Here is a 25,523-nt window from a genome sequence, read left to right as displayed (position 1 = left end):
TGGGACCAGATTGTACAGAGCAAAGCAGAGAGAATAAGAGGTTTATGTTTGTGTTGTCTGGGTCGATGTGGTAGCTTGTTTTTACTATAAATCAAACACAAAATGGGGGGGGGGGGGGGGGGGGTCAAACTTGTGCATGAATTTGTGATCCGCCTGTCTGTGTACCGCCGTCCGGTCTCTCCGGGATAAACGCGGCTGTAAACAGACCGCATTTTAAAGACCGTGTCTCTAACAGAGCTGGTCTCATCTCAAAACCCAGCAGCGCTACTTTATCGCTCATTATGCAAATACGCGGGGTCATCCGGAGTGCACCGAGGTCACGGAGGTGCTAAAGGCGAAGTGCGCCGATGCTATCGTCTCTGCCCTGGTCGTTAAGCGCCGTTAAAGCGTCCGGTACGATTGCTTATTAAAGCGCGTCTGAATAAAATCACAATCTGCTTTAGATGAGAACGAGCTGGAGGTTTGAGTGGGAGAACGAGATAACCGAAAAACTGTGATATCCACGACGTGGCCAAAAGTATGTGGACGCCTCACCATGAGCTTGTTGGAAATTCCATTCCAAAACCACGGCCAGTAATATGAACTAGTAATATAAATCCATCTTTGCAGCCATAACAGGTTTATGCTCAGGTGCCCAAAATCCTTTTGGCCATAAAGTGTGTGTTTCAGTTATTGAGTCACAGAAATGATAGAAATTCCTGGACTGCCTTGAAGGTTTGGCTTCCGTTGCTCAGTTCCAGTTCATGTGAGTGAGATTAGATCACATTTTCCATTCTGTGTGGTTTGTTCAAAACAATTCGGCTGTGTGTGTGTGTGTGTGTGTGTGTGTGTGTGTGTGTGTGTGGGACTGACATCATTCCGGTTTTATGAGGTGTTACTACTTTAATAGCTTTATTAGACTAATGGAACTAAATGAGTCATCTACACACACACACACACACACACACACAAATATATATATATGGATTGGAGCTATCCCAGCTTTTCAATGGGCGCAAGGCACACAGTAACACCCTGGACAGGGCGCCAGTCCATCGCAGGGCAGACACACACACACACTCACCTATAGGGCAATTCAGTGTCTCCAATTAACCTGACTGCATGTTTTTGGACTGTGGGAGGAAACTGGAGCTCCCGGAGGAAACCCACGCCGACACGGGGAGAACATGCAAACGCCACACAGAAAGGACCCAGACAGCCCCACCTGTGAAATGAACCCAGGACCTTCTTGCTGTGAGGCGACAGTGCTACCCACCGAGCCACCGTGCCACCCTATATATGTATATATTAGCTTATGTGTATGTATATGTGTGTATATATGCAGTATGTTTGGCACCCATAGGTGCCTAAGTTCAGGCCAAGTTCAGATCAGGTTCAAATCTCAAGAGGTGCTATCAGCTGGCCAGGCATCTACACAGACATGATTGGGTGTGTCTGGCTTCCAGTGTTTCTGGCTTAACCGGAGCCACTGTGACCCTGACCAGGAGGTGCTGAATATGTATAAATACATTTAAATACATTCAAAAGCTTTTTGATTAAGCACAAGACATATTCACAATCGTCACAATAAATGTCTTCCCGAAGGTTATCGGATTAATTCTCGGTTAACAGTACCAGCCAGCATTTCCCATCCTAGCGCATCTTTCGTTTGTGTGTTGCATTGTGGGCCGTATTGATTTTAAAGCAGTCAGTGAGCTCCACGATGTCGTCTGCCGTTCCGACTCTCAATCTTTTCTTATCTTGTACTACAGGTACTGAACGAGGCGGTGGGTGCTATGATGTATCACACCATCACTCTGACCCGGGAGGATCTGGAGAAGTTTAAAGCTCTGCGCATCATCATCCGCATCGGCAGCGGCTACGACAACATCGACATCAAAGCCGCGGGAGAACTGGGTACCAGTTTTTGTAATACACACCCGTCTGCTATAGATGAGAAACACACACATCCTGTTCTTAGAACCCAAAGCTGCATTTTATACGTTACACTATACTGACAAAGTTACAAAAATACTCACACTGTGGTGGCCTGAGTAGCTTAACATCTGATGCCATGTACATTTATGAAGACATTCTATTTCACATTTTAAATGAAAATGCCACTTCAGACAAATTAAGATCTTTTAAAGAGCCAACAGGATGCAGGGTAACTAGGAGGCAGCATGAACTTTGTTCATTCGTTCCAGTCTTTAGTTATCACACCAGCATGTGGGATCCAGTATGCTGGAAGACACGTACAGTGTCCTTCAACAAAGGGTGTGTGTGTGTGTTTCAGGCATCGCGGTGTGTAATATACCATCAGCGGCGGTCGAGGAGACGGCGGACTCCACCATGTGCCACATACTGAACCTGTACCGAAGAAACACATGGCTGTACCAGGCTCTCCGGGAGGGCACGCGGGTCCAGAGCGTCGAACAGATCAGAGAGGTGGCGTCTGGAGCGGCACGAATCCGCGGGGAGACGCTCGGCCTGATCGGCTTTGGTAAGTACATATTTCTTTATTTCTGCCTAGTTAGAGGATACGCCTCCTTTACTGGGACTGACGGGTACAGAGGATACACCTCCTTTACTGGGACTGACGGGTACAGAGGATACACCTCCTTTACTGGGACTGACGGGTACAGAGGATACACCTCCTTTACTGGGACTGAGGTACAGAGGATACACCTCCTTTACTGGGACTGAGGTACAGAGGATACACCTCCTTTACTGGGACTGAGGTACAGAGGATACACCTCCTTTACTGGGACTGAGGTACAGAGGATACACCTCCTTTACTGGGACTGAGGTACAGAGGATACACCTCTTTTATTGGGACTGAGGTACAGAGGATACACCTCCTTTATTGGGACTGAGGTACAGAGGATACACCTCCTTTACTGGGACTGAGGTACAGAGGATACACCTCCTTTACTGGGACTGAGGTACAGAGGATACACCTCCTTTACTGGGACTGAGGTATAGAGGATACACCTCCTTTACTGGGACTGAGGTACAGAGGATACACCTCTTTTATTGGGACTGAGGTACAGAGGATACACCTCCTTTACTGGGACTGAGGTACAGAGGATACACCTCCTTTACTGGGACTGAGGTACAGAGGATACACCTCCTTTACTGGGACTGAGGTACAGAGGATACACCTCCTTTACTGGGACTGAGGTATAGAGGATACACCTCCTTTACTGGGACTGAGGTACAGAGGATACACCTCCTTTACTGGGACTGAGGTATAGAGGATACACCTCCTTTACTGGGACTGAGGTACAGAGGATACACCTCCTTTACTGGGACTGAGGTACAGAGGATACGCCTCCTTTACTGGGACTGAGGTACAGAGGATACACCCCATTTACTGGGACTGAGGTACAGAGGATACGCCTCCTTTACTGGGACTGAGGTACAGAGAATACGCCTCCTTTACTGGGACTGAGGTACAGAGGATACACCTCCTTTACTGGGACTGAGGTACAGAGGATACGCCTCCTTTACTGGGACTGAGGTACAGAGGATACACCTCCTTTACTGGGACTGAGGTACAGAGGATACACCCCATTTACTGGGACTGAGGTACAGAGGATACACCTCCTTTACTGGGACTGAGGCACAGAGGATACACCTCCTTTACTGGGACTGAGGTACAGAGGATACGCCTCCTTTACTGGGACTGAGGTACAGAGGATACACCTCCTTTACTGGGACTGAGGTACAGAGGATACACCTCCTTTACTGGGACTGGCAGGTACAGAGGATACACCTCCTTTACTGGGACTGGCAGGTACAGAGGATACACCTCCTTTACTGGGACTGGCAGGTACAGAGGATACACCTCCTTTACTGGGACTGGGAATAATTAATGACGTCAGGTTGAGGTGTAACGGTGATAAATGCTCATCATTTTATTATTAACAAGCATCTGACACTGAATGTTAATGAGTTCCTCTCAGAAGCTAGCGTGATTAGCAGAGGCGCTCCTCAGGGTGGTGTCAGCTCTTTTTCACGTCGTACATGAATGAATGCACTGTTACACCTGCCTGTAATTCATTCATGAAACCCTCATAACAACACGTCACTCTCAGCTTATTGTTCACCAGAGTCGCTTCATTATTCACAATGCTTTGTACGGTCATGTGATACCAACCGCGTCAATTTTAATCACGTATGAGATTGAGGAGATGATATTTGCCCAGGTGCCAGTAATCATGTTAAATACGTAATTAAATATGGAAACTGTAAATATGCACATTGTAAATCCAGAATCCAGACACTGTAAATACAGACACCGTAAATACAGACAATAAACACAGACACTGTATTACAGACACTAAATATAAGAACTGTAAATACAGACAATAAACACAGACACTGTAAATACAATAAACACAGACACTGTATTACAGACACTAAATATAAGAACTGTAAATACAGACAATAAACACAGACACTGTAAATACAGACACTGTAAATACTGACACTGTAAATACAATGAACACAGACACTGTAAATACAAACACTGTAAATACAGACACTAAATACAAACACTGAAAATACAGACACTGTAAATACAGACAATTAATACAGACACTAAATACAGACACTGTAAATATACTAAATACAGACACTGTAAATACAGACACTAAACACAGACACTGTAAAAAAAAGACAAACAACAAACATTGTAAATACAGACAAACATTGTAAATACAGACAATGAACAGACACTGTAAATACAGAAAATAACACAGACACTGTAAATACAGACAATAAACACAGACACTGTAAATACAGACAAAAAATACAGACACTGTAAATACAGACAATAAATACAGACACTGTAAATACAGACAATAAATACAGACACTGTAAATACAGACAATAAACACAGACACTGTAAATACAGACACTACATACAGACACTGTAAATACAGACAATAAATACAGACACTGTAAATACAGACAATAAACACAGACACTGTAAATACAGACAATAAACACAGACACTGTAAATACAGACAATAAATACAGACAATAAACACAGACGCTGTATTACAGACACTAAATATAAGAACTGTAAATACAAAGAACGCAGACATTATAAATACAGACAAATACAGACAGTATTTACAGACACTAGACAAAGATGCTGTAAATATGGGCAGAAGGGTGTTTTGGGTTCATTTCTCAAACTAAATCATGGAATCATGTTTTGTGTGTGTGTGTGTGTGTGTGTGTGTGTGCGTGTACATACAGGCCGGTCGGGGCAGGCAGTAGCAGTCAGAGCGAAGGTGTTTGGTTTTAGCGTGATATTTTACGACCCGTACCTGCAGGACGGACTGGAGCGCTCGCTGGGTGTACAGAGAGTGTACACGCTGCAGGACCTGCTGTACCAGAGCGACTGTGTATCGCTGCACTGTAACCTTAACGAACACAACCATCATCTGATCAACGACTTCACCATCAAACAGGTACACACACACACACACACACACACATTACTTAGATGTACTGAAGTAGATCCAGTGGGGCAGCTGTTGTACTTAGTGAAAACAAATGAAGTGCTGAAGTAATGAGTCCAGCAGCAGGGGGGCTGTGCATCACCTCGCATATGGAGACTCATTGTGGAGTCTTATGGCAGTGGGTAGAAAACCTTCCTCAGCCAGTGTGTGGTGGTGCAGGCAGCAGATAAATTGCACTAAAGGAACTGGAAATGACTCAATTGCAAAACAAAAGTGTAAATGGCCTGGTGTTTGTCAGTGCATGTGATAATGTGATTGTGGAACGACTGCGCCAGGACTTGGTGTGTTGATACGTCTGTGGAGGGCTGTTTGGGGAGTTTTTTACTTTCTGATGTGCGTGTGCAGATGCGCCAGGGAGCGTTTTTGGTGAACACAGCTCGAGGCGGACTGGTGGATGAGAAAGCTTTAGCGCAGGCTCTGAAGGAGGGGAGGATACGAGGAGCGGCGCTCGACGTGCATGAGAACGAACCCTTCAGGTGAATACAGTGAATACAGACACTGTAATTACAGACAAACATTGTAAATACAGACAATGAACACAGACACTGTAAAAAAAGACAACAAACATTGTAAATACAGACAATAAATACAGACACTGTAAATACAGACAATAAACACAGACACTGTAAATACAAACAACAAACACTAAATACAGACACAATGTAAAAACTGTAAATACAATGAACATACAAACTGTAAATACAAACAACAGACACTGTAAATACTGACAATAAATGCAGACACTGTAAATACAGACACTAAATATAAAAACTGTAAATACAAACAACAGACACTGTAAATAGACACTAAATATAAAGACAATGAACACAGACACTGTAAATACAGACAGTAAATGTAAAAACTGTAAAAACAGACAAACAACAGATATTGTAAATACAGACACTAATTATAAAAACTGTAAATAAAATAACCACAGGCACTGTAAATACAAACAACAGACACTATAAATACAGACAGTGAACACAGACATTGTAAATGCAGACAATAAACACAGACACTGTAAATACAGACAGTGAGCACAGACGTAAATGCAGACAATAAACACAGACACTGTAAATACAGACAGTGAACACACACTGTAACTACAGACACTAAATATAAAAACTGTAAATACAATAAACACAGACTCACAACAGACACAGACGAACAATACAAGTACAAGTAAATACAGACAAACACAGTCACTGGAATTACAGACAATAAACACAGACACTAAATACAGACAATAAACACAGACACTGTAAGTACAGACAGTGAACACAGACACTGTAAATACAGACAATAAACACAGACACTGTAAATACAGACAATAAACACAGACACTGTAAATACAGACAATAAACACAGACACTGGAAATACAGACAATAAACACAGATACTGTAAATACAGACAGTGAACACAGACACTGTAAATACAGACAATAAACACAGACACTGGAAATAGACAGTGAACACAGACATTGTAAATACAGACAATAAACACAGACATTGTAAATACAGACAATAAACACAGACACTGGAAATACAGACAATAAACACAGACACTGGAAATACAGACAATAAACACAGACTCTGGAAATACAGACAATAAATATAAAAACTGTAAATACAATGAACACAGACACTGTAGAGACGAGTTCTGGAACCTTCTAACGGTGCACTTGTTTGTGTGTTGGTTGTTTAGTTTTGCGCAGGGACCTCTGAAGGACGCCCCTAATTTGATCTGCACTCCACACACAGCATGGTACAGCGAGCAGGCGTCTCTGGAGATGAGGGAGGCAGCGGCTACAGAGATCCGCAGAGCAATCACAGGTACACACACACATACCAAGCGATATCTGGCCAAAATTATGTGGACATGGGCCAGAGGACCAACGGTTACCACTAAGCTGAAAGCACCTGTTAGCAATGGCTGTGGCTGAAACACCTAAGCACCAGTCCACATACTTTTGGCCATGTTGTGTATTTTGTCATGAATCGTTTTAAATTTAAAAGTGTGGTTTATAATGACCCTGTGACTCTCAGGTCGAATCCCGGACAGTTTGAGAAACTGTGTGAATAAGGAGTTTTTCGTTACCAGTACAGCCTGGGGGGTGATGGAGCAACAAAATGTGCATCCGGAGCTTAACGGCGCCGCCTACAGGTACAGCACACAACTACAACTACTCACACACACACACACACACACACACACACACCTGCTTCTACATAACATCTGCATCCAAGTATTGATTTTTACATGTTTGTTGTTAATCTGCCATGCTGTCTTCTGTGCATCATTACCAATTTACCATACATTTTAATGCTATACAGACTTTATCTATTTCAACAGAAATAAAAAAACAAGACTTCTAGAGCCTGGATCTTAAAATGGTTTAGATTAAGTTAGTATTAAAGGAACAGTGGGGAGGAATATTAATAAGAACAGACAGCAGTGATCTGTAAATCCTTCTTTCCCTGTATTCAATTTAAAGCAGCAAAAAAATGTTTGTTTTTTTCATGTTAAGTCAATAATAATTATAATATTTTTCTACATTTTTTCTGCTCTTGCTCATAACACTTCAGCTGCTCTATGAAGTATATTGCACTTCATAATGCGTAGACAGGTGCAGGAGACAAATAGGAGACGAATCTGGTCTTTAGGCAGGCCGGTCTAGCACTTGCACTCTCTAACTACAAAGCCACATTGTTGTAACAAGGGGACGTTTCTGAAAAAAAAGACATAGTCTAAATTTTTTTTTAAATGAGTAGAATAATAGATAGATAGAATAATAGATAAATAAACTTGTACACGAACGCCCCCTTGTGGCAAGGGGGAACAAATGTTCAGTGGTATTGACACACCCACAGTGTTTTAGATCGTTTTGGATCTTAAATTGCATTGTTTCAAAGATGTTAAATGTGACACAGACATCAGATAAGAATTTAGTGTGTATTTCAAGAAATAAAGTTTGGTAGGAGTTCAGGAGAGGCTTTACTGTCATTTCAGCTGTATACAAGTACATACTGAATCAAAACAACGTTCCTGCAGGACCAGGGTGCACCACAATGTACACAGTACCAAGACCTACAATAAATACAAAATACATTTCTAATCTAAAGCAATTGATGGGGACAGGTACGAGCAATTGATGGGTACTGAGTAAATGATAAGTGAGGTTAAAACATATTCTGATACACTGCTGCTGTATAAACCTTATACTGTTAACTGAGATATTAAAGAGTAAGGTGCAAAACTACACAGGGTGAAAGATCTTTTTTCTATACAATACATAAAAGACAGATCACTGCTCTCTGTTCATCTTGCATTCTACTTACAGTCCCGACATTTTTCGAAATTGGGTCTGTGTGTTAATTCTCCATCGTCCTGCTCCTTGTTTTAATAATTCCCTGAAACACGACGCCGCCTCCATTATGACTTTTTTTCCTCTCAGCCAAATGAACCAGAACCTGCAGGCCATCATCACAGGCGCTCAAGACAAAATCAATGCCTAATAACAGCAGCAGGTAAATATGATCTGATGGAGTGAATCTTTCCCTATAGAACCTGCTTCTCCTTACTTCTGAATCCTGTCTGTGTAGAAATGAGCAAATTACATTTACATATGAACAAAAAAGGTGTTGATAACTATATTAAAAACTATTTCGTTCTTATTTACACACATATATTAATTATATTTATAAAAGACGTTTAATTGGTTGAATTTATTTTACACAGTGAGTATAAATTATAGTGAAGGTAAAGCCGCTTTCTCAGGGACAAAATGATAACACAGAACTTAAACTGGAAAAGCTACAGTGCCACAGCAAATGCATTATTATTAGTATTATTATTATTATTATTATTATTATCCTTTGTCTTCCAATCTAGCTAGTTTCAATTACTGACAAAGCCAAAGGTGGTGTTTCTAATGAGTGAAAAGATCAAAATTTTCACCCAGATACAGTAAAAGAATTATATACAGGGTTTGGTGTTCATGGTTTTAGGCTTTCTGTTATATACATTGTGCATCATGTTTATGGTGCACTTGCATTACAGTGATGTGTATCAACATATTTTGGGTCATAGTGCGTGTAATTCACAGTCTGACGCTTCTGTAAACAAGCCAACAAAGTGAGCAGTGTGGACGTATCACACTGTCAAATATCTGGCAACCTGTGGGTTATTTTAAGCAAGAATGTCCTCTACTTTTTAAACAATACACTTCCTAAACAAATATTTAATCGACGCGTTATAGAAATACTTGCTAATGAGGAAAATAAATGAATATTAATGCAATAAGAGATGCATGGAGCAAAATATACAGACTGTTTAATACTGTGCATGATCAGGGCTGTCGTGATGAGTAAAACAGAATTGAAGGAGGGTGCACTTTCTTTTTCCTTCCACCTGAATAAGACGTTGTGTGTGTGTGTGTGTGTGTGTGTGCATATACAAACTACACCATGTATTTAATTCATTTATGGTTTTGTTACACTTCTACTGCAGCGCAGTTTAGCTGAACCATCATCATCATCATCATTCATCCACCAATCAGTCCCAGACTCAGTGTTGCGTTCACTTCTAATAAAGGTTCTAGGTTGTGTTCTCTTTTTTGTTATCTGTTACCTTTCTTCTTCCTTCTGTCGTCTAGGTTCCCACCGGGAATGGTCGGGGTGGCACCAGGGGGCATCGCGGCAGCCATGGAGGGCATCGTGCCGGGCGGAGTGCCTGTCACACACTCGCTACCGTCGGTCACACACCCCTCGCAGGCGCCTTCTCCAAATCAGCCGTCCAAACACGGAGAAAGCAGAGAACACCTGACTGAGCAATAGCACCGCCCGCACACACACACTCATACACACACACACACACACACTCATACACACAGACCACTGTAGCACAGACAGACATAGCCAATGCACAAGCTAATGGAGACACACTTTCATACACACCAGATTACTGTCAGCCTAGAGTGAAGTGTCTTTCCAATAAACCACCTACTTCCGGGACCATCACACACACACACACACACACACACACACCTACTGCAGCTCCATTCTCGGGACTGAACTTTTCCACTGATCTTTGTTTTTGTTTGTTTAATTTTTGGAAAAACGGACGAGGCTTGGAAGTGACAGCAGAGTTACAAAGACCTTCCTCCAGTCCATTCCTGTCTCACTGACCAGTGCGAGAGCTCCACATGATGTGTTATTTCCATTATCTTTTTGACCCCCCCCCCCTTACTGCAAAAGAATAATTTTAGCTTTGAAAAGTGGTTAGATATTAAACAGATAAAGAAAATAACATAAAGGAACGCCCACCAGCAGGTGATCTACCTGACATTTTCCTGGCCACGCCCACCTAACATGATAAACACACCTTCTGGCTGAGGAGAAACAACACACCAAACATCCACTGTGAGTTCAACATGAATATGGATGTATTGATGCCGAAAAACAGATCATCAGCACCTGAGGAATTCTCCCGATCAGGACAACAACCCTGATGATCATGAGAAATACGACGTGGACATGAATCCAGGCATCCAGACACAGAATGCAGGGGATGAACATCCAATCCAGCATTTATTTTGTTCTCATGACTTGACTTTTCCAGTGCATTGAAGCAGGACAGTATTATCAGATTATCAGATGTTTTGTGTTGTTTTGAACACAAGGGACATTTCAACACACCTTGATTCTTCGGGACTTGCAGCAAATCAGAGACGTCTACAAGCTTGAAGTGTGTTTCATCAACAGTAATACAGGGTGTCCACTTTTTTATTTAATTAGTCTAAATGAAAAGACAAACTGGAAGCTTGGGTGGCGCAGACGACTCGTATGCTAGCCCACCGTCAGTGACCTGGTTAGAAACAGTAGTGCGGTACTTTGTACATTTTGTTTTCTATTTATTTATGCATTTTCTCCCGATTTAGTTTAGTCTATCTGTCTTCCGCTGCTGGGGATCCCTGATTGCATTAGAGGAGGGTATATTTGGTATATTTTCTGCTCACGCCTCCGACGACCCCTTCTTTTCGCCCATGCTTTCTGCACAGGTAACCCCCCGCTAACCAGGGACCTTACACAGCGTTTGAAGACCCCATCCACTTATAGTCCGGTCAGGCCACGGAATCACTGACCCACTGGGAAGGACATTAATCCATCGCGGCGCCTCGGCCAACCCCAAACCTCAGACATAGTCAACTGTCTGTTTGTAGACATCCAACAGATGATTGCACTGCTGGGGATTTGAACCCTAAATCCCAGCAGGAGTGGGCTAGCGAGATTTACCACTGCGCCATCCGAGCAGCCTGTTATTATTATTAGCCTATTGTTGTTATTATTATTTAGGATCATATGTGTAGAAATCATTTGGACACCTGGTATATTTTCAGGAGGGCAGGAGAAGGAGCAGGAAAAAGAGTTACCACATCAACTTCATTCCACAATGACTCAGGAAAACAAAACGCTATTGTTCGGTCTTTATTTTTGGCATTTAATGTGTGTGGGGGGGTGAGCTGATGAAAATGAACTGCGATATTCTGACCTCCCTCTTCCTCGTTGTGCTATTTTTTATAAAGCGGACGTCCCATGTTTTTTGGTGTTTAAAAGAAAACGATATTTAAAAGAGTTTTGCAGTCCAGATAGGTTTGTAATGCTTAGATCAATGTTCCTATAACACTAGTCTGATGTGATCTGCTGACTCTCTCTCTCTCTCTCTCTCTCAGTTCTGTTGTTTTTGAGAATGAAGGCCGTCCTGTCGAGTTACAGAATCGGAGCAACATTTGCAAAAAAAAAAAACAACCTTCAGTCGTCAGCACTATTAATTTGTTTTGTTTTTCTTATTTTTTGGTTGTTTTTGGTTTGTTTGGGGGTTTTAGCGTGAGTATTTGTATTTGTTTCTTGTAAAGGTGAACATTTAGCGGTCGGTGCAGTTCCAAAATAAAAGAGTTCTGAGATCTGAGTGCTGTGGGGTTTTGATTTCTTTACATGTAATGTTTTGTTAATATTGATTATTAGGTCACAAAGTATGTGGATTTAGGCAGTTTATCCCATTCTTCATGGCAGATCTTTAAGCTCCATCAGATCGGCTGGCAAAGGTGTCTTCAGGTCTCTACACAGCTGTTTGATAGGGTTTATGTCATGGTCTTAGGACTCGTCCTGAAGCCACTCTAGTGTTGTTTTGTATTTATTTATTATTTATAAGGATTTTAACGTCATGTTTTACACACTTTACACAAGTTCGCAAGTTTAATGTCAAACGCAGTCATGGACAATTTAGTATCTCCAATTCACCTCATTTGCACGTCTTTGGACTGTGGAAGGAAACCGGAGCTCCTGGAGGAAACCCACACAGACATGGGGAGAACATGCAAACTCTACACAGAAAGGACCCAAACTGCTTCTTGCTGTGAGGCGACAGTGCTACCCACCGACCCACTTACAGTACTGTGACAGTATATTGTATAATCAATTGAGGGTTAAGGGCGTTGGTTAGGGGCCCAACAGTGGCAGCTTTTGGCAGTGGTGGGGCTTGAACCAGTGACCTTTCGATTACTAGTCCAGTACCTTAACCACTAGGCTACAACTGCCCAGGCACACGGAGAACATGCAAAACTCCACAGAAAGTTCCCAGACCGTCCCACCAGGGGATCGAACCCAGGACCTTCTTGCTGTGAGGCCACCTGTGTTGTTTTGACTGTATGCTTCAGGTCATTGTTATATTAAAAGGTAAACTTATAAGAGATTGTCTTCAAGGACGTTCCTGTATTTGTTAGTATTCTTCAGTCACTCAGTCTCTCCCATGGTCCCTGTCCCTGTGCCAAGGAGCACCACCATAGCATGATGCCACCACCACCACCACGTTTCATAGTATGTATGGTATTAGCCAGGTGATCTACAGTGCCAGTTTTTTGCCCAACGTGTTCAAATCTCACCCCTCAAGACCAGAGAATCTTCTAACTCAAGCACTATTTCACAACCTTACTAAAACTTTTTTAGGCAGAATTTGATCCACAGCAGACGCAGACCATGTCTAAGAATCTAAGAAAAACAAGGCAAGTATTTAAACTGGATGTTTAGAAATAGACTTACTATTTGATTCAGTTCTTTAATACTTTTTTCCACCCATCATTAGCAGCTCAGCGTTCGGCTCCAACTCACCTTTCATCACTTCCGTCGAATGTTTCAGTACAGTCACTATTAGATCGTTTTCAAATATTTATACTCATGATTAGATCGTTTTCATTCGCGAGGCTTCAAACTAGGACGTTAATTCGTCTTCACAATCGGACCATGAACGAAATAATGACAAATTATGCTCTGTAATCACAACGTGAACAAAACGAAGCCACAAAATTCTGATTGCAGGTTAAGTCAGTGTAATAAAGGACACAGAGACGGGAGTTCAAGTCTGTCTTTTTTATTATTTTTGACCTTCAGTACATTGATGTTGTACAACGAGCCACACGCAACATGTTTATCCTCCTCAGAGTGCTGAACTGAAGAGGAAATTAAACTGAAAATAGGTGAATCAATACTTGTGAACCTGTCGTCTAAAAAATAAAGATTATTATTATTATATCTACTGTATGTGCTTTTCCTGTAAGTGCCCATTACAAACCAGTAGAAAGATCACGTCACACTGCTGGTGCTGGTTCTGGACCTTCACGCGTCACTATCAGAATCACGGCACTCTGTGCTCAGGGATAGAAAAGGGCTGCTGTTTTTGCACTGCATTATGGGAAATGAGGGTGTAGATATTATTAAGGGTGTGCTTCACTAACAGTCCTCTCCCTCAGTTATCGCCTTCTCTCTCCCTCTCCTCACTCGTCCTCGTCCTCCTCATCGTCCTCGCCGTCGGAGAGGGCGGGGCACGGGCGGAGCTGTCTGTATCCGTCCAGCCATTTTTCCACCATCTGCGTGACCAGAGGGTGGTTCCTCCTGCGGCTGCTCTTCTGCATGGCGGCCAGCGTCCCTCCGTCCGTCACGCAGCAGTCCATCCAGTCGCGCAGCAGCTTCTCCTGCTGCTCATCGTTCCCCATCTAGACACAGGAGCGCATGGTCTGCAAAGGTGCTTCTGTTGCATGTATAGGATGATCAACACTATTCTGAAACCTGATTGGCTGGTGATCGTTACGCAGTTGCCTGCGCTAGAGCCATGGATACCCAGCCTGTAGGGGTCAGTATAGAGCTGCAGGAATGCAGAACCCGGCTAGAAAAACATATAGCATGTGTGTAACCTTTGACCGATAAGCCTATGGTCATATAGGTGTCCACATACTTTTGGTCATATAGTGTAAATAACTACCTGCATTTTGCAGTTTGAATTTTTCTGCCAATTTAGTCATATCCACTTCCCCAGTTGTTATCTTGCTCTGTTACTATGGGACAGTGGGGCAGTAGGACAGTTGTAGCCTAGTTGTTAAGGTACTGGACTAGTAATCCAAAGGTTGCTCCACTGTTCAAGCCCCACTACTGAAAGGCTGCCACTGTTGGGCCCTTGAGCAAGGCCCTTAACCCTCAATTGCTTAGATAATATACTATCACAGTACTGTAAGTCGCTTTGGATAAAAGCGTCCGTTGGTGGGCGAGCACATTAGACCAATGCGCCACCCTAGTTGCATCGAAAACGGCTTGGACCGGGCGTGGCCCATCGGGAGAAGCCCGTTCGACACCCCGGTAGTACCGAACGTACCTCTTGTGCCGAGAGGAAGTGGACGTGCAAAAGTTTCCTCTCGCTGTCGATCAGCGGCAGGAAGGTCACGCTGACGTCGTCGTCCGTGCCGAGGTTGGCGCCCGCGCCCCGGTTGTCGTAGCCGTCCGTCTCCATGGCGACCAGCGCTGAAAAGTGACCCCTCGTGTAACCGAGGGCAATAGGGCTTTTCCAGCAGAAGCTCTGCTCCCAGAGCAGCGGTAGGTACACACCTGGGGGTAGAAAACGCATTTATTTTTAGTTATCTAGTCGTTTCATGCTGTGCTTACACCGGGGTTATATTTACAGCAGAGAGGGTAAATAATTCTCACGTCAGTCTATCATCCAGGGCAAGTGCTGTTCTTATGTTGTTCTTTAAATGCGCTCGTTTACACTAACTGATTTTAAGAAATTAAGGATTGTTTTCCTAAGGTAGAAAAACATACACGAATAAATACATTACATTAAAAAAAGAGACATAAATAAAAATATACTGAATCAAGCCTGGTTTGAAATAAGAGAGGAGCAGGAAACTGTACTGCACCGTCACCACCGAATACGGCCAGACGTATTGGGACACTTGACCATGAGCTTGTCGGACGTCCCATTTCAAAAACAAACGGTATTAAAGTAGAGTGACCCCTATGTGATCTTTTCAGCTTCTCACAAGACTTTGGAGTATGTCTGTGGGCATTTGTATGGCTGGACATTCCAGTTCACTGGGACTGAAGTCAGGGCTCTGTGCAGGACACTGGAGGTCCTTTAAACCAGGGGTTTTCAACCTTCTCGGACATGCGCCCCACTTCGTGTGCCAACCGTGAACTCTCTTAAAGACACGAACACGTCCTATAACAGCGGTCGTCGCTTTTGACACCGGCTATCTTCGCTGTGAGCCCCGTTTTGAAGGTTTTTTTCAGACGGAACTGAATAACGTTATAAGTGCGTGTGAGCGTGGTCAGTTAGAGTAATGAAATCTGTCTCCCGTGGGTGAAAAATGAATTGCTTTAGTTTTAGAAGTAAAAAAATCTCGTAATGCCACGCCCCCCGGTCAGGCACTCGCGCCCCCCCCCCAGACAAGTACTCCCTGGCTTAGTAGGTAGGAGCTTTGGGCTTTCAACCGGATCGACCGGTTCAAATCCAGGCTCTGCTATGCAGCCACTGTTGGGTCCTTGGCTGACCCTGCGCTGTGACCCCCAGCTTCCAAACAAGCTGGGATATGCGAAGAAAGAATTTCATTGTACTGTACAATAACTGTATATGTATATATGACAAATAAAGTATATCTTCTATATCTTCTTTATAGAACTTGTTCTGTTTAAGCTAAGAGAGCTTTGCGGTCTCATGACAATTCCACAGGATTGGTATTAGAGTGAGTCAACGAGGTGATTCGGTAGTGAGAAAGTGCTCACCTTGAAAGCGGGTGTATCCTAAAGTCTCACCCCGGAAACTCTTGTAATATTTTGAACCGTAGACGATGATTGGACGACGCAGGATGTGTGCAAGTACGAATATGTGGGTCTGCTCCAAACTCGCACCAGGCTGTACAGAAAGAGACAGAAAACAGAGAGATAAAGTCATTTAATTATTCTACAAACGTCAACATTATGACCACCTTCCTAATATTGTGTTGGTCCACCTGTTGCTGCCAAAATGGCCCTGCGACTGTGATGCTCTGTCTATTCTGACACCTTTCTATCAGAACCAGCATGAACTTCTTCAGCAGTTTGAGCTACAGGAGCTCGTCTGTTGCTCCCCCACGTGCATCAGTGAGCCTTGGCCGCCCATGACCCTGTCGCCGGTTTACCACCGTTCCTTCCTTGGAGCACTTTTGATAGATACTGACCAATGCAGACCGGGACACACCCCACAAGAGCTGCGGTTCTGGAGATGCTCTGACTCAGTCGTCTAGCCATAAATGTTCACGTGCTGCCTAATATATCCCACCTACTAACAGGTGCCGTGACGAAGAGATAATCAGTGCCATTCACTTCACCTGTCAGTGCTCATAATGTTGTGCCTGGTCGGTGTATCTAATGAATGCAGCAAATCATTATGGCTAGACGACTGGGATGAAGTATCTTCCAGACAGCAGCCGTGATGTCACAGCACAAACCACTGATGGGTTGTTTGGTGGCGAAGACTCACTGATGCCAGAGGACATGAAGACCGTGGCATCTGGTATGGATCTACAGAAGATCTACTGTGGATCATACACAACCTCACAATGTGCAGAAACTGAAGGACCTGCTGGTAATGTCCTGGGACCAGCATATTTTACGAGTGGTTCTAATGTTTTGTGTGTAACAGTGTGTACCTGGCTGGCAAGAGACAGGATGAACGCCCAGTCCTCCTGCCACTGTTCCTCTCTGAGGGAGAAGTGGAGGCCGAAACTCTGGGAGTACCACGACTCCCACTCCTTCCACCGAGTGTAGAACCAGTGCGAGCAGTGGTGTAAGCTATCGTTCAGGGTGTTCCGCAGGACACAGTCTTTATCGTAGATGCCCCATGTGGCCTGCAGCACCGAGTCGAGCAGGCAGTCCCCGGCAGTCCGGTTCCACAGGGCGTACAATCGACTGTCCAAGCGAGAGCCCGGCTCCAGAGACCAGTTAATCACGGCGTCCTCCTCCTCCAGCTCTGAGCGGGAACACACACATTCACACGCCCGGTTCATTGTTGATTCAAACACACTGTCGGGGCTTTGAAGCTACAGTGTCTGTACGACGTATTCGGAAGGAAGAATTGTATCACGTCGTGGTCGTCATGGTTGTGTCCGGTCGTTAGCGTTACCTTTTTGAACATCACGGTCGAGCAGTTCATCAAACAGCTTCTCTTGAATGGCAGGAGGTAGATCTTCAATATCTGAAAGAGGAATCAACGTATTTATTTATTTGTTAGGATTTTAACGTCATGTTTTACACACTCTGGTTACAGTCGTGACAGGACAGGACAAGTTTTAATGTCAAACACGGTCATGGACCGGAGGAAATCCATACAGACATGGTGAGGATGTGCAAACTCCACACTCCCAAACTGCTCCACCTGGGAATCGAACCCAGGACCTTCTTGCTGTGAGGTGACAGTGCTACCCACTGAGCTATCAAGCCCAGCAACCTATTACCACCAATAAATATAGGTTTAAACCCCCCAAAATAACATTTATTTATGAATAATACATAAAAAAAACAGTACAAAACCGAATCAAACACAAAAAGAAATTCATTGGTCTTGCTTTCAACTTAATCAATGACAACATCACAACGTAACTTAGCGTTATCAGGGGCTGGTCTGCTACAGGCAACATGAGACAGCGTATTGGAGAAAGCTAACCCATCTTTGCAGCCAATCAGCACACAGCAATAACAGCATGGAGACATAACATGATAAATAAATAAAAGGCATAAAGGGCCCGATCAAATTATTTCCTAAGACAACAAAACGCTGACGGATTCTCTCATCTCTCTCTGTGTGTGTGTGTGTGTGTGTGTGTGTGTGTGTGTGTGTGTACCCGCTGGTAGAGTGAAAGTGACGAGCTCCGAGAGGAAACAGCACGCAAAGTCTCCTTTACGCTGGTGTAACGAAACGCCAATTTCTCTTCTGATTTGTTCGGTCAGTTCAGGGCAGACCATCGCTGGGATACACTTCACCGCCTGCTGGGATACCTGCGGGTCACACACACACACACACACACACACACACACAACAGAGATCAAACAGACGTTCCTCTAACCTTACACCTGTTATAGTGTGAAAGGTTAAAGTTCCTTAATCCTTGTGATAAAATTATATCGAAGTGAATAATGCAGTATGTGTCACACATCAGTGAGGTGTTTGAGCGTTCCCACCTCGGTGAGCAGGACGGCGAGCATTTCCTGCCTCTGGAAGCGGATGGCGAGATGGACGAGCGTAAAGCCGGCATCGAAGGCAGAGGGCCGGTTCAACAAACGCACTTCGTCCGACGACAGCTGCCTCGCGATGTCTCCGCTCGATGATTTATACGCCTCCACTGCAGCCAGGTCGCCCTCCACCACCCCTACGGAACGAGAAGAGCGAGCACAGGAATGTCAAAGAGAGAAATTGACATTTTCCGGCATTTAGCACACGCCTTTATCCAAAGCGGCTTAAGGGCCCATCAGTAGCAACGTGGCAGTGGTGGGGCTTGAACCGGCAACCTTCTGATTACTAGTCCAGTACCTTAACCACTAGGCTACAACTGCCAGAACAAGGTATCTAACTGCAAAGCAACTTGGAAAAGTCCAAATGAATGTCCAAATCTGACGCCAACCATCACAACGACTAGGCAGTGAGACTGGGAACATAAAAACGCAAACCCATCATCAGCACCCCGCTACGCAGGATCGATTTTATACATTCTTACCTTCCGAAAAAAAGTCAATTCATAATGCAACACAAGCAAACGCTGCATTAGAAGCAAAATGCAGAGTCCCTGGATTCATCGGATCTCTTAAAAGGCATTATTCTGGCCCTTAGATTGACGATACACGAAGCCCACCCTCAGGCACAGCCAATCATTACTGCATGCATTTAAGAAAGTTGTAAACAAATTTTGATACATAATGAAATGAAAACAGGTCTTAAAAGCAGTGTGTGTGTGTGCGTGCGTGTGCAAGTGTGTGTACTCACCCACACAGGCGTTGAGGAACAGCCAGTCGTTCCTCCTCATGCGGTTTTTGATCTGCTTGAGCTTCTTAGTGTCCTCGTTGCTGGCATGAGCTCCCGCCTCGTTGTCCTGTATGTGAACGCTCGTGTCCCTTTCTGAGGAGGAGGTCCTGGTCCTTACCCCCGTCCTCGCCCTCCACCCTCCCCGCTCCCGTTCGTTGATGGCAGGCGACGCATCGTTCGGCCACGGGTGCTGACACACGGCACAGCGTCGGGTCTCGGCCCAGTTCTCGTACGTGCACGCGGAGCAGCTCCATCGTCCTGCATGCTGGCGGTTTTTATCGTTATGATCCTCGTTCTGTTGCCACCCAGACGCGTTGCTGCTAACTTCAGAGGGTCTGAGCGGGCGGACCCGTGGCCTGGCACTGGAATCGGGGCAGATGATTAAGCCGCTGGTACCAGAGTCGTCGCCGTGTCTGGTGCCGCCCTTAAACTGGCTGATCTCCTCGCTGATGATGGTGGGACTGGGCTGCTGGGCCCTACACATAGTGCACTTGATGGCTGAAGGCCAGTTCTCGTAGGTACAGTAGTCACAGGCCCACTTCTTATGCAGGTCGGTCATGGCTGTTCTGCACCAACACGCACGCACTCATCTGCACGTACACACACACACACACACCACAGACACACACACACCACTGCTCGTATCACCTCCAGGAGCCTGGCACCGAGCTGAAGAAAACAAAGCACAGACAAACAGAAACATCAGCAACTCTTTCAGGAATTCCTATTTTACATCCCTATTTCTAAATATAAATAAGCACAATGTTAACTTTCAGTTGTGACAATTTGACTGCATGCCAATGCCTACTTCATAACAATGGTGCATGCGAAGGTAAGGGGTTTATTGGATGTTGGGCTAGTTCCTCCAAAGATGATCAGCATCAAGACCCAAGTGATTCTGATATGGACCAAAAAATACCCTTATGAGCAGACAACTGGGTTAAAGCACCTCATGCTTAAAGGCAGCTGTGACGAGTACCAACTGACAGTGGTCCGGAGATGGACAAGTCCGCGAAGGGTCCAACGAGTCCCGTTTTCTCCAAGATTAAGTAGACGTCCACGCAACTATGCACTGTAGGTTAGTCTTAATTTACATAGGTCGACGGACCTGCTGAGAATGTCCCAAGTGACTTATTTTGGCAGGCAGTTTAGATAAGTGCCAACTGACATGAAGCAGTAAAGTAAGGAAATCTAAATCTTGCTAAACAGCACCAAACTCGGTAAACAGTAAGTATATAAACCCTATGTTGACTGATAATGAGTAAAATGTGCGACAGGACGAGGTTAAACCTTAAAAATTTGAAGAAAAAAACGTATACGACTGATTACACATAGCATACTACACTTCTATACTGTGTAGTATGGTACATTAGTACAGTACTGAAGCTAGTCGTTACTGGTCATGCATACTACCTAGTACAGAAGTATGCATAAGAAACAGCCGTTACAACCACTAGCAGAAATGCTAACTGAATATACACTTTTGCCCCAATATATACAAAACACTTGAGACAATCAAGCCATTACAGCGTAATAGAGTGTTTACCACCATTATCATATTAAATATTTGATTAAAAGACATAAAATTAATACTTATAAGTCACCTTGTTCCTGTTCCCCTTCTCTCTCCCTCTCTGAGTAAACACAACCAAAACAAACCGAGTCGCTTCTCCTAAGATCATTTATCAATATTACATCTTATCTACTCGCTCCAAAATACAATTCAAGCTCCGAATAGTATTTGTAGTACTTTAGTAGTGTTAAAACGCTGTAAATTCTCAGCTATTCCACATAATGAGGCGTATTTTGTGCGCTATTCTTCAATGGCGACGAGCTTTTTTAGAAAGCCCAAAACAAACCTCCAGCGAGAGGAGGAGCAGAGCTGGTCACGTGACCACAGACTACATGTGAGTATACTACATAGGAACGCTACATAAGGGAGTGTACTACATACATAAGAACACTACATAAGGGAGTGTACTACATACATAAGAACACTACATAAGGGAGTGTACTACATACATAAGAACACTACATAAGGGAGTGTACTACATACATAAGAACACTACATTATGGATTGTATTACATACATAAGAACACTACATTAGGGAGTGTACTACATACATAAGAACACTACATTATGGATTGTATTACATACATAAGAACACTACATTAGGGAGTGTACTACATACATAAGAACACTACATAAGGGAGTGTACTACATACATAGGAACGCTACATTAGGGATTGTACTACATACATAAGAACACTACATAAGGGAGTGTACTACATACATAAGAACACTACATAAGGGAGTGTACTACATACATAAGAACACTACATAAGGGAGTATACTACATACATAAGAGCACTACATAAGGGAGTATACTACATACATAAGAACACTACATAAGGGAGTGTACTACATAGGAACGCTACATAAGGGAGTATACTACATACATAAGAACGCTACATAAGGGAGTATACTACATACATAAGAACACTACATAAGGGAGTGTACTACATACATAAGAACACTACATTAGGGAGTGTACTACATACATAAGAGCACTACATTAGGGAGTGTACTACATACATAAGAGCACTACATAAGGGAGTGTACTACATAGGAACGCTACATAAGGGAGTGTACTACATAGGAACGCTACATAAAGGAGTGTACTACATACATAAGAACACTACATAAGGGAGTGTACTACATACATAAGAACACTACATTATGGATTGTACTACATACATAAGAACACTACGTTAGGAAGTGTACTACATACATAAGAACACTACATAAGGGAGTGTACTACATACATAGGAACGCTACATTAGGGATTGTACTACATACATAAGAACACTACGTTAGGAAGTGTACTACATACATAAGAACACTACATAAGGGAGTGTACTACATACATAAGAACACTACATAAGGGAGTATACTACATACATAAGAGCACTACATAAGGGAGTATACTACATACATAAGAACACTACATAAGGGAGTGTACTACATAGGAACGCTACATAAGGGAGTATACTACATACATAAGAACGCTACATAAGGGAGTATACTACATACATAAGAACACTACATAAGGGAGTGTACTACATACATAAGAACACTACATTAGGGAGTGTACTACATACATAAGAGCACTACATTAGGGAGTGTACTACATACATAAGAGCACTACATAAGGGAGTGTACTACATAGGAACGCTACATAAGGGAGTGTACTACATAGGAACGCTACATAAAGGAGTGTACTACATACATAAGAACACTACATAAGGGAGTGTACTACATACATAAGAACACTACATTAGGGAGTGTACTACATACATAAGAGCACTACATTAGGGATTGTACTACATACATAAGAACACTACATTAGGGATTGTACTACATACATAAGAACACTACATTAGGGATTGTACTACATACATAAGAACACTACATTAGGGATTGTACTACATACATAAGAACACTACATTAGGGATTGTACTACATACATAAGAACACTACATTAGGGATTGTACTACATACATAAGAACACTACATTAGGGAGTGTACTACATACATAAGAACACTACATTAGGGAGTGTACTACATACATAAGAACACTACATTAGGGAGTGTACTACATACATAAGAACACTACATTAGGGAGTGTACTACATACATAAGAACACTACATTAGGGAGTGTACTACATACATAAGAACACTACATAAGGGAGTGTACTACATACATAAGAGCACTACGTTAGGAAGTGTACTACATACATAAGAACACTACGTTAGGAAGTGTACTACATACATAAGAACACTACATTAGGGAGTGTACTACATACATAAGAACACTACATTAGGGAGTGTACTACATACATAAGAACACTACGTTAGGAAGTGTACTACATACATAAGAACACTACGTTAGGGAGTGTACTACATACATAAGAACACTACATTAGGGAGTGTACTACATACATAAGAACACTACGTTAGGAAGTGTACTACATACATAAGAACACTACATTAGGGAGTGTACTACATACATAAGAACACTACATTAGGGAGTGTACTACATACATAAGAACACTACATTAGGGAGTGTACTACATACATAAGAACACTACGTTAGGAAGTGTACTACATACATGCACCTGCTACACTCGTACCAGAACAACACACATTACCATGTTATTACCATGTATGTTAGTGTCATTGCGGTTCTGATAATGGTCCATGATGCCAGTACCATCTGGATGACTGGGGTGACAACGTTTCCAGGGCATGGGCTACAGTCAGTAGTTGTGTACCTACAATTTTGATCTGTATGGTAGGTGTGGCTTATTATAAACAATTGAATGTACAAAGCAAGTGTTCCTAATCTAGAGGTCAGACATGAAAGATCCAGGATCATGTACAGTAAGTGTGTATGTGGGTACAGTAGGTACTTTTTTTGAATGAACTTTATTGAACAACAAATATATTACAAAAGAATACATCAATCACAGCCAAGACATAACATACATAATGATAATTAGACAATTATTAACTTAAAATTGCTCGAGGTTATAGAAATAGAAATCAAATAAACAATAAATAAAATTAGCTAAAGCAGGAGTTTATACAGTAGATAATACCATTTAATGATTTTGTAAAATGACCTTAAGGGATAGAGAAGTTTTCTAGCGGTGTTAAAGTACGAGTTTTAACGTATTAATGTACGATATAAAGGATGCCTTAAAAGCCTTGAAGTTTGGTCTATTATTCATAAATTTACAATAATGAATGTGATATTTGGATAATATTAAGAGAAGGTTGACTATATATAGAATATAAGTCTCATCTGAATTTAATATGTCCCTTTTAGTTATTCCAAATAGAATAAATTCAGGTGTTTTTTTTTTTCAATTTAAAGTTATATTTCACTTTTCTATTAATAAAATTATTTAAATCAGTCCAAAAAATTTAGCAAAATGAGCAATCCTAAAATAAGTGAGTAAGGGATTCTTCATATTTGTGACAAAGTGAACATTCAGTATTTATATCTTTTTTTTAATTTAGAAATAATAATAGTTGTATTGATTGAGTAACATCTATGCAGAATCCTTAGAGTTACTTCCCTTACCTTATTTGTGATAAAAAAAAATGATTTGGTAAAAGCCGTGTTATTTTCCAATCCATATCATAATATAAGTTATTCCAAAAGAATACTGCAGCTGGTTTAAATATTATATTCCTTCGAACCAAGCAGTAGCCTAGTGGTTAAGGTACTGGACTAGTAACCGGGAGGTCGCTGGTTCAAGCCTCACCACTGACAGGTTGCTGCTGTTGGGCCCTTGAACCCTCAATTGCTCTGACTGTATACTGTAATGTAAGTCGCTTTGGATAAAAGCATCTGTTAAATGCTAAAAATGTAAATGAACAATGTTCCTAATACATAGGTTAGTAGTTTTTATCATTATGCAACGCGTATTCATTACCTATGAAGAGCTGATTAGGAGTTATTGTAGGAATAATACAGTTTTACCCTTTTGGGTGTGAAGAACTCCAGCTGTGCACTTTTATTTGTGACCACATGGCGCTCATGCTGCGTGACGTCATCAA

General features: G+C 42.6%; 2 protein-coding genes across 4 annotated transcripts in view; one reads left to right on the top strand and one right to left on the bottom strand.

Annotated features, from left to right (window-relative positions):
* The window catches only part of ctbp2l (C-terminal binding protein 2, like), a 61,279-nt gene extending 48,796 nt beyond the window's left edge, over positions 1-12,483 (top strand). The window contains exons 3-10 of one of the 2 annotated variants that reach the window (XM_063002746.1): positions 1,752-1,896; positions 2,276-2,482; positions 5,251-5,465; positions 5,862-5,992; positions 7,222-7,349; positions 7,563-7,680; positions 8,972-9,044; positions 10,172-10,241. In XM_063002746.1, coding sequence (XP_062858816.1) covers positions 1,752-1,896; positions 2,276-2,482; positions 5,251-5,465; positions 5,862-5,992; positions 7,222-7,349; positions 7,563-7,680; positions 8,972-9,032 — 1,005 coding nt within the window. In that variant the 3' untranslated portion in view covers positions 9,033-9,044; positions 10,172-10,241. Of the gene's footprint in view, positions 1-1,751; positions 1,897-2,275; positions 2,483-5,250; positions 5,466-5,861; positions 5,993-7,221; positions 7,350-7,562; positions 7,681-8,971; positions 9,045-10,171 lie in introns of both variants that reach the window. The other variant, XM_063002747.1, reaches the window with a different exon arrangement.
* A 1,442-nt stretch (positions 12,484-13,925) lies between these two features.
* Positions 13,926-25,466, bottom strand: zranb1a (zinc finger, RAN-binding domain containing 1a). 2 transcript variants are annotated; one of them, XM_063002744.1, is made up of 9 exons: positions 25,447-25,466; positions 19,855-20,562; positions 19,056-19,243; positions 18,719-18,872; positions 18,001-18,072; positions 17,528-17,847; positions 16,623-16,752; positions 15,217-15,446; positions 13,926-14,563 (listed from the first exon to the last, which is right to left on the bottom strand). In XM_063002744.1, exons 2-9 carry the CDS (start codon positions 20,450-20,452, stop codon positions 14,345-14,347), a joined length of 1,911 nt encoding a protein of 636 aa, XP_062858814.1. In that variant the 5' UTR covers positions 20,453-20,562; positions 25,447-25,466; the 3' UTR covers positions 13,926-14,344. The 2 variants fall into 2 exon arrangements, with proteins under 2 accessions (XP_062858814.1, XP_062858813.1); XM_063002743.1 differs by lacking the exon at positions 25,447-25,466 and adding an exon at positions 21,498-21,714.
* Between the last annotated feature and the right edge of the window lie 57 nt (positions 25,467-25,523).

Source organism: Trichomycterus rosablanca, chromosome 10 (assembly GCF_030014385.1).
Source record: "Trichomycterus rosablanca isolate fTriRos1 chromosome 10, fTriRos1.hap1, whole genome shotgun sequence".
Taxonomy (NCBI): domain Eukaryota; kingdom Metazoa; phylum Chordata; class Actinopteri; order Siluriformes; family Trichomycteridae; genus Trichomycterus; species Trichomycterus rosablanca.
This window is presented reverse-complemented; position numbering and strand designations above follow the sequence as displayed.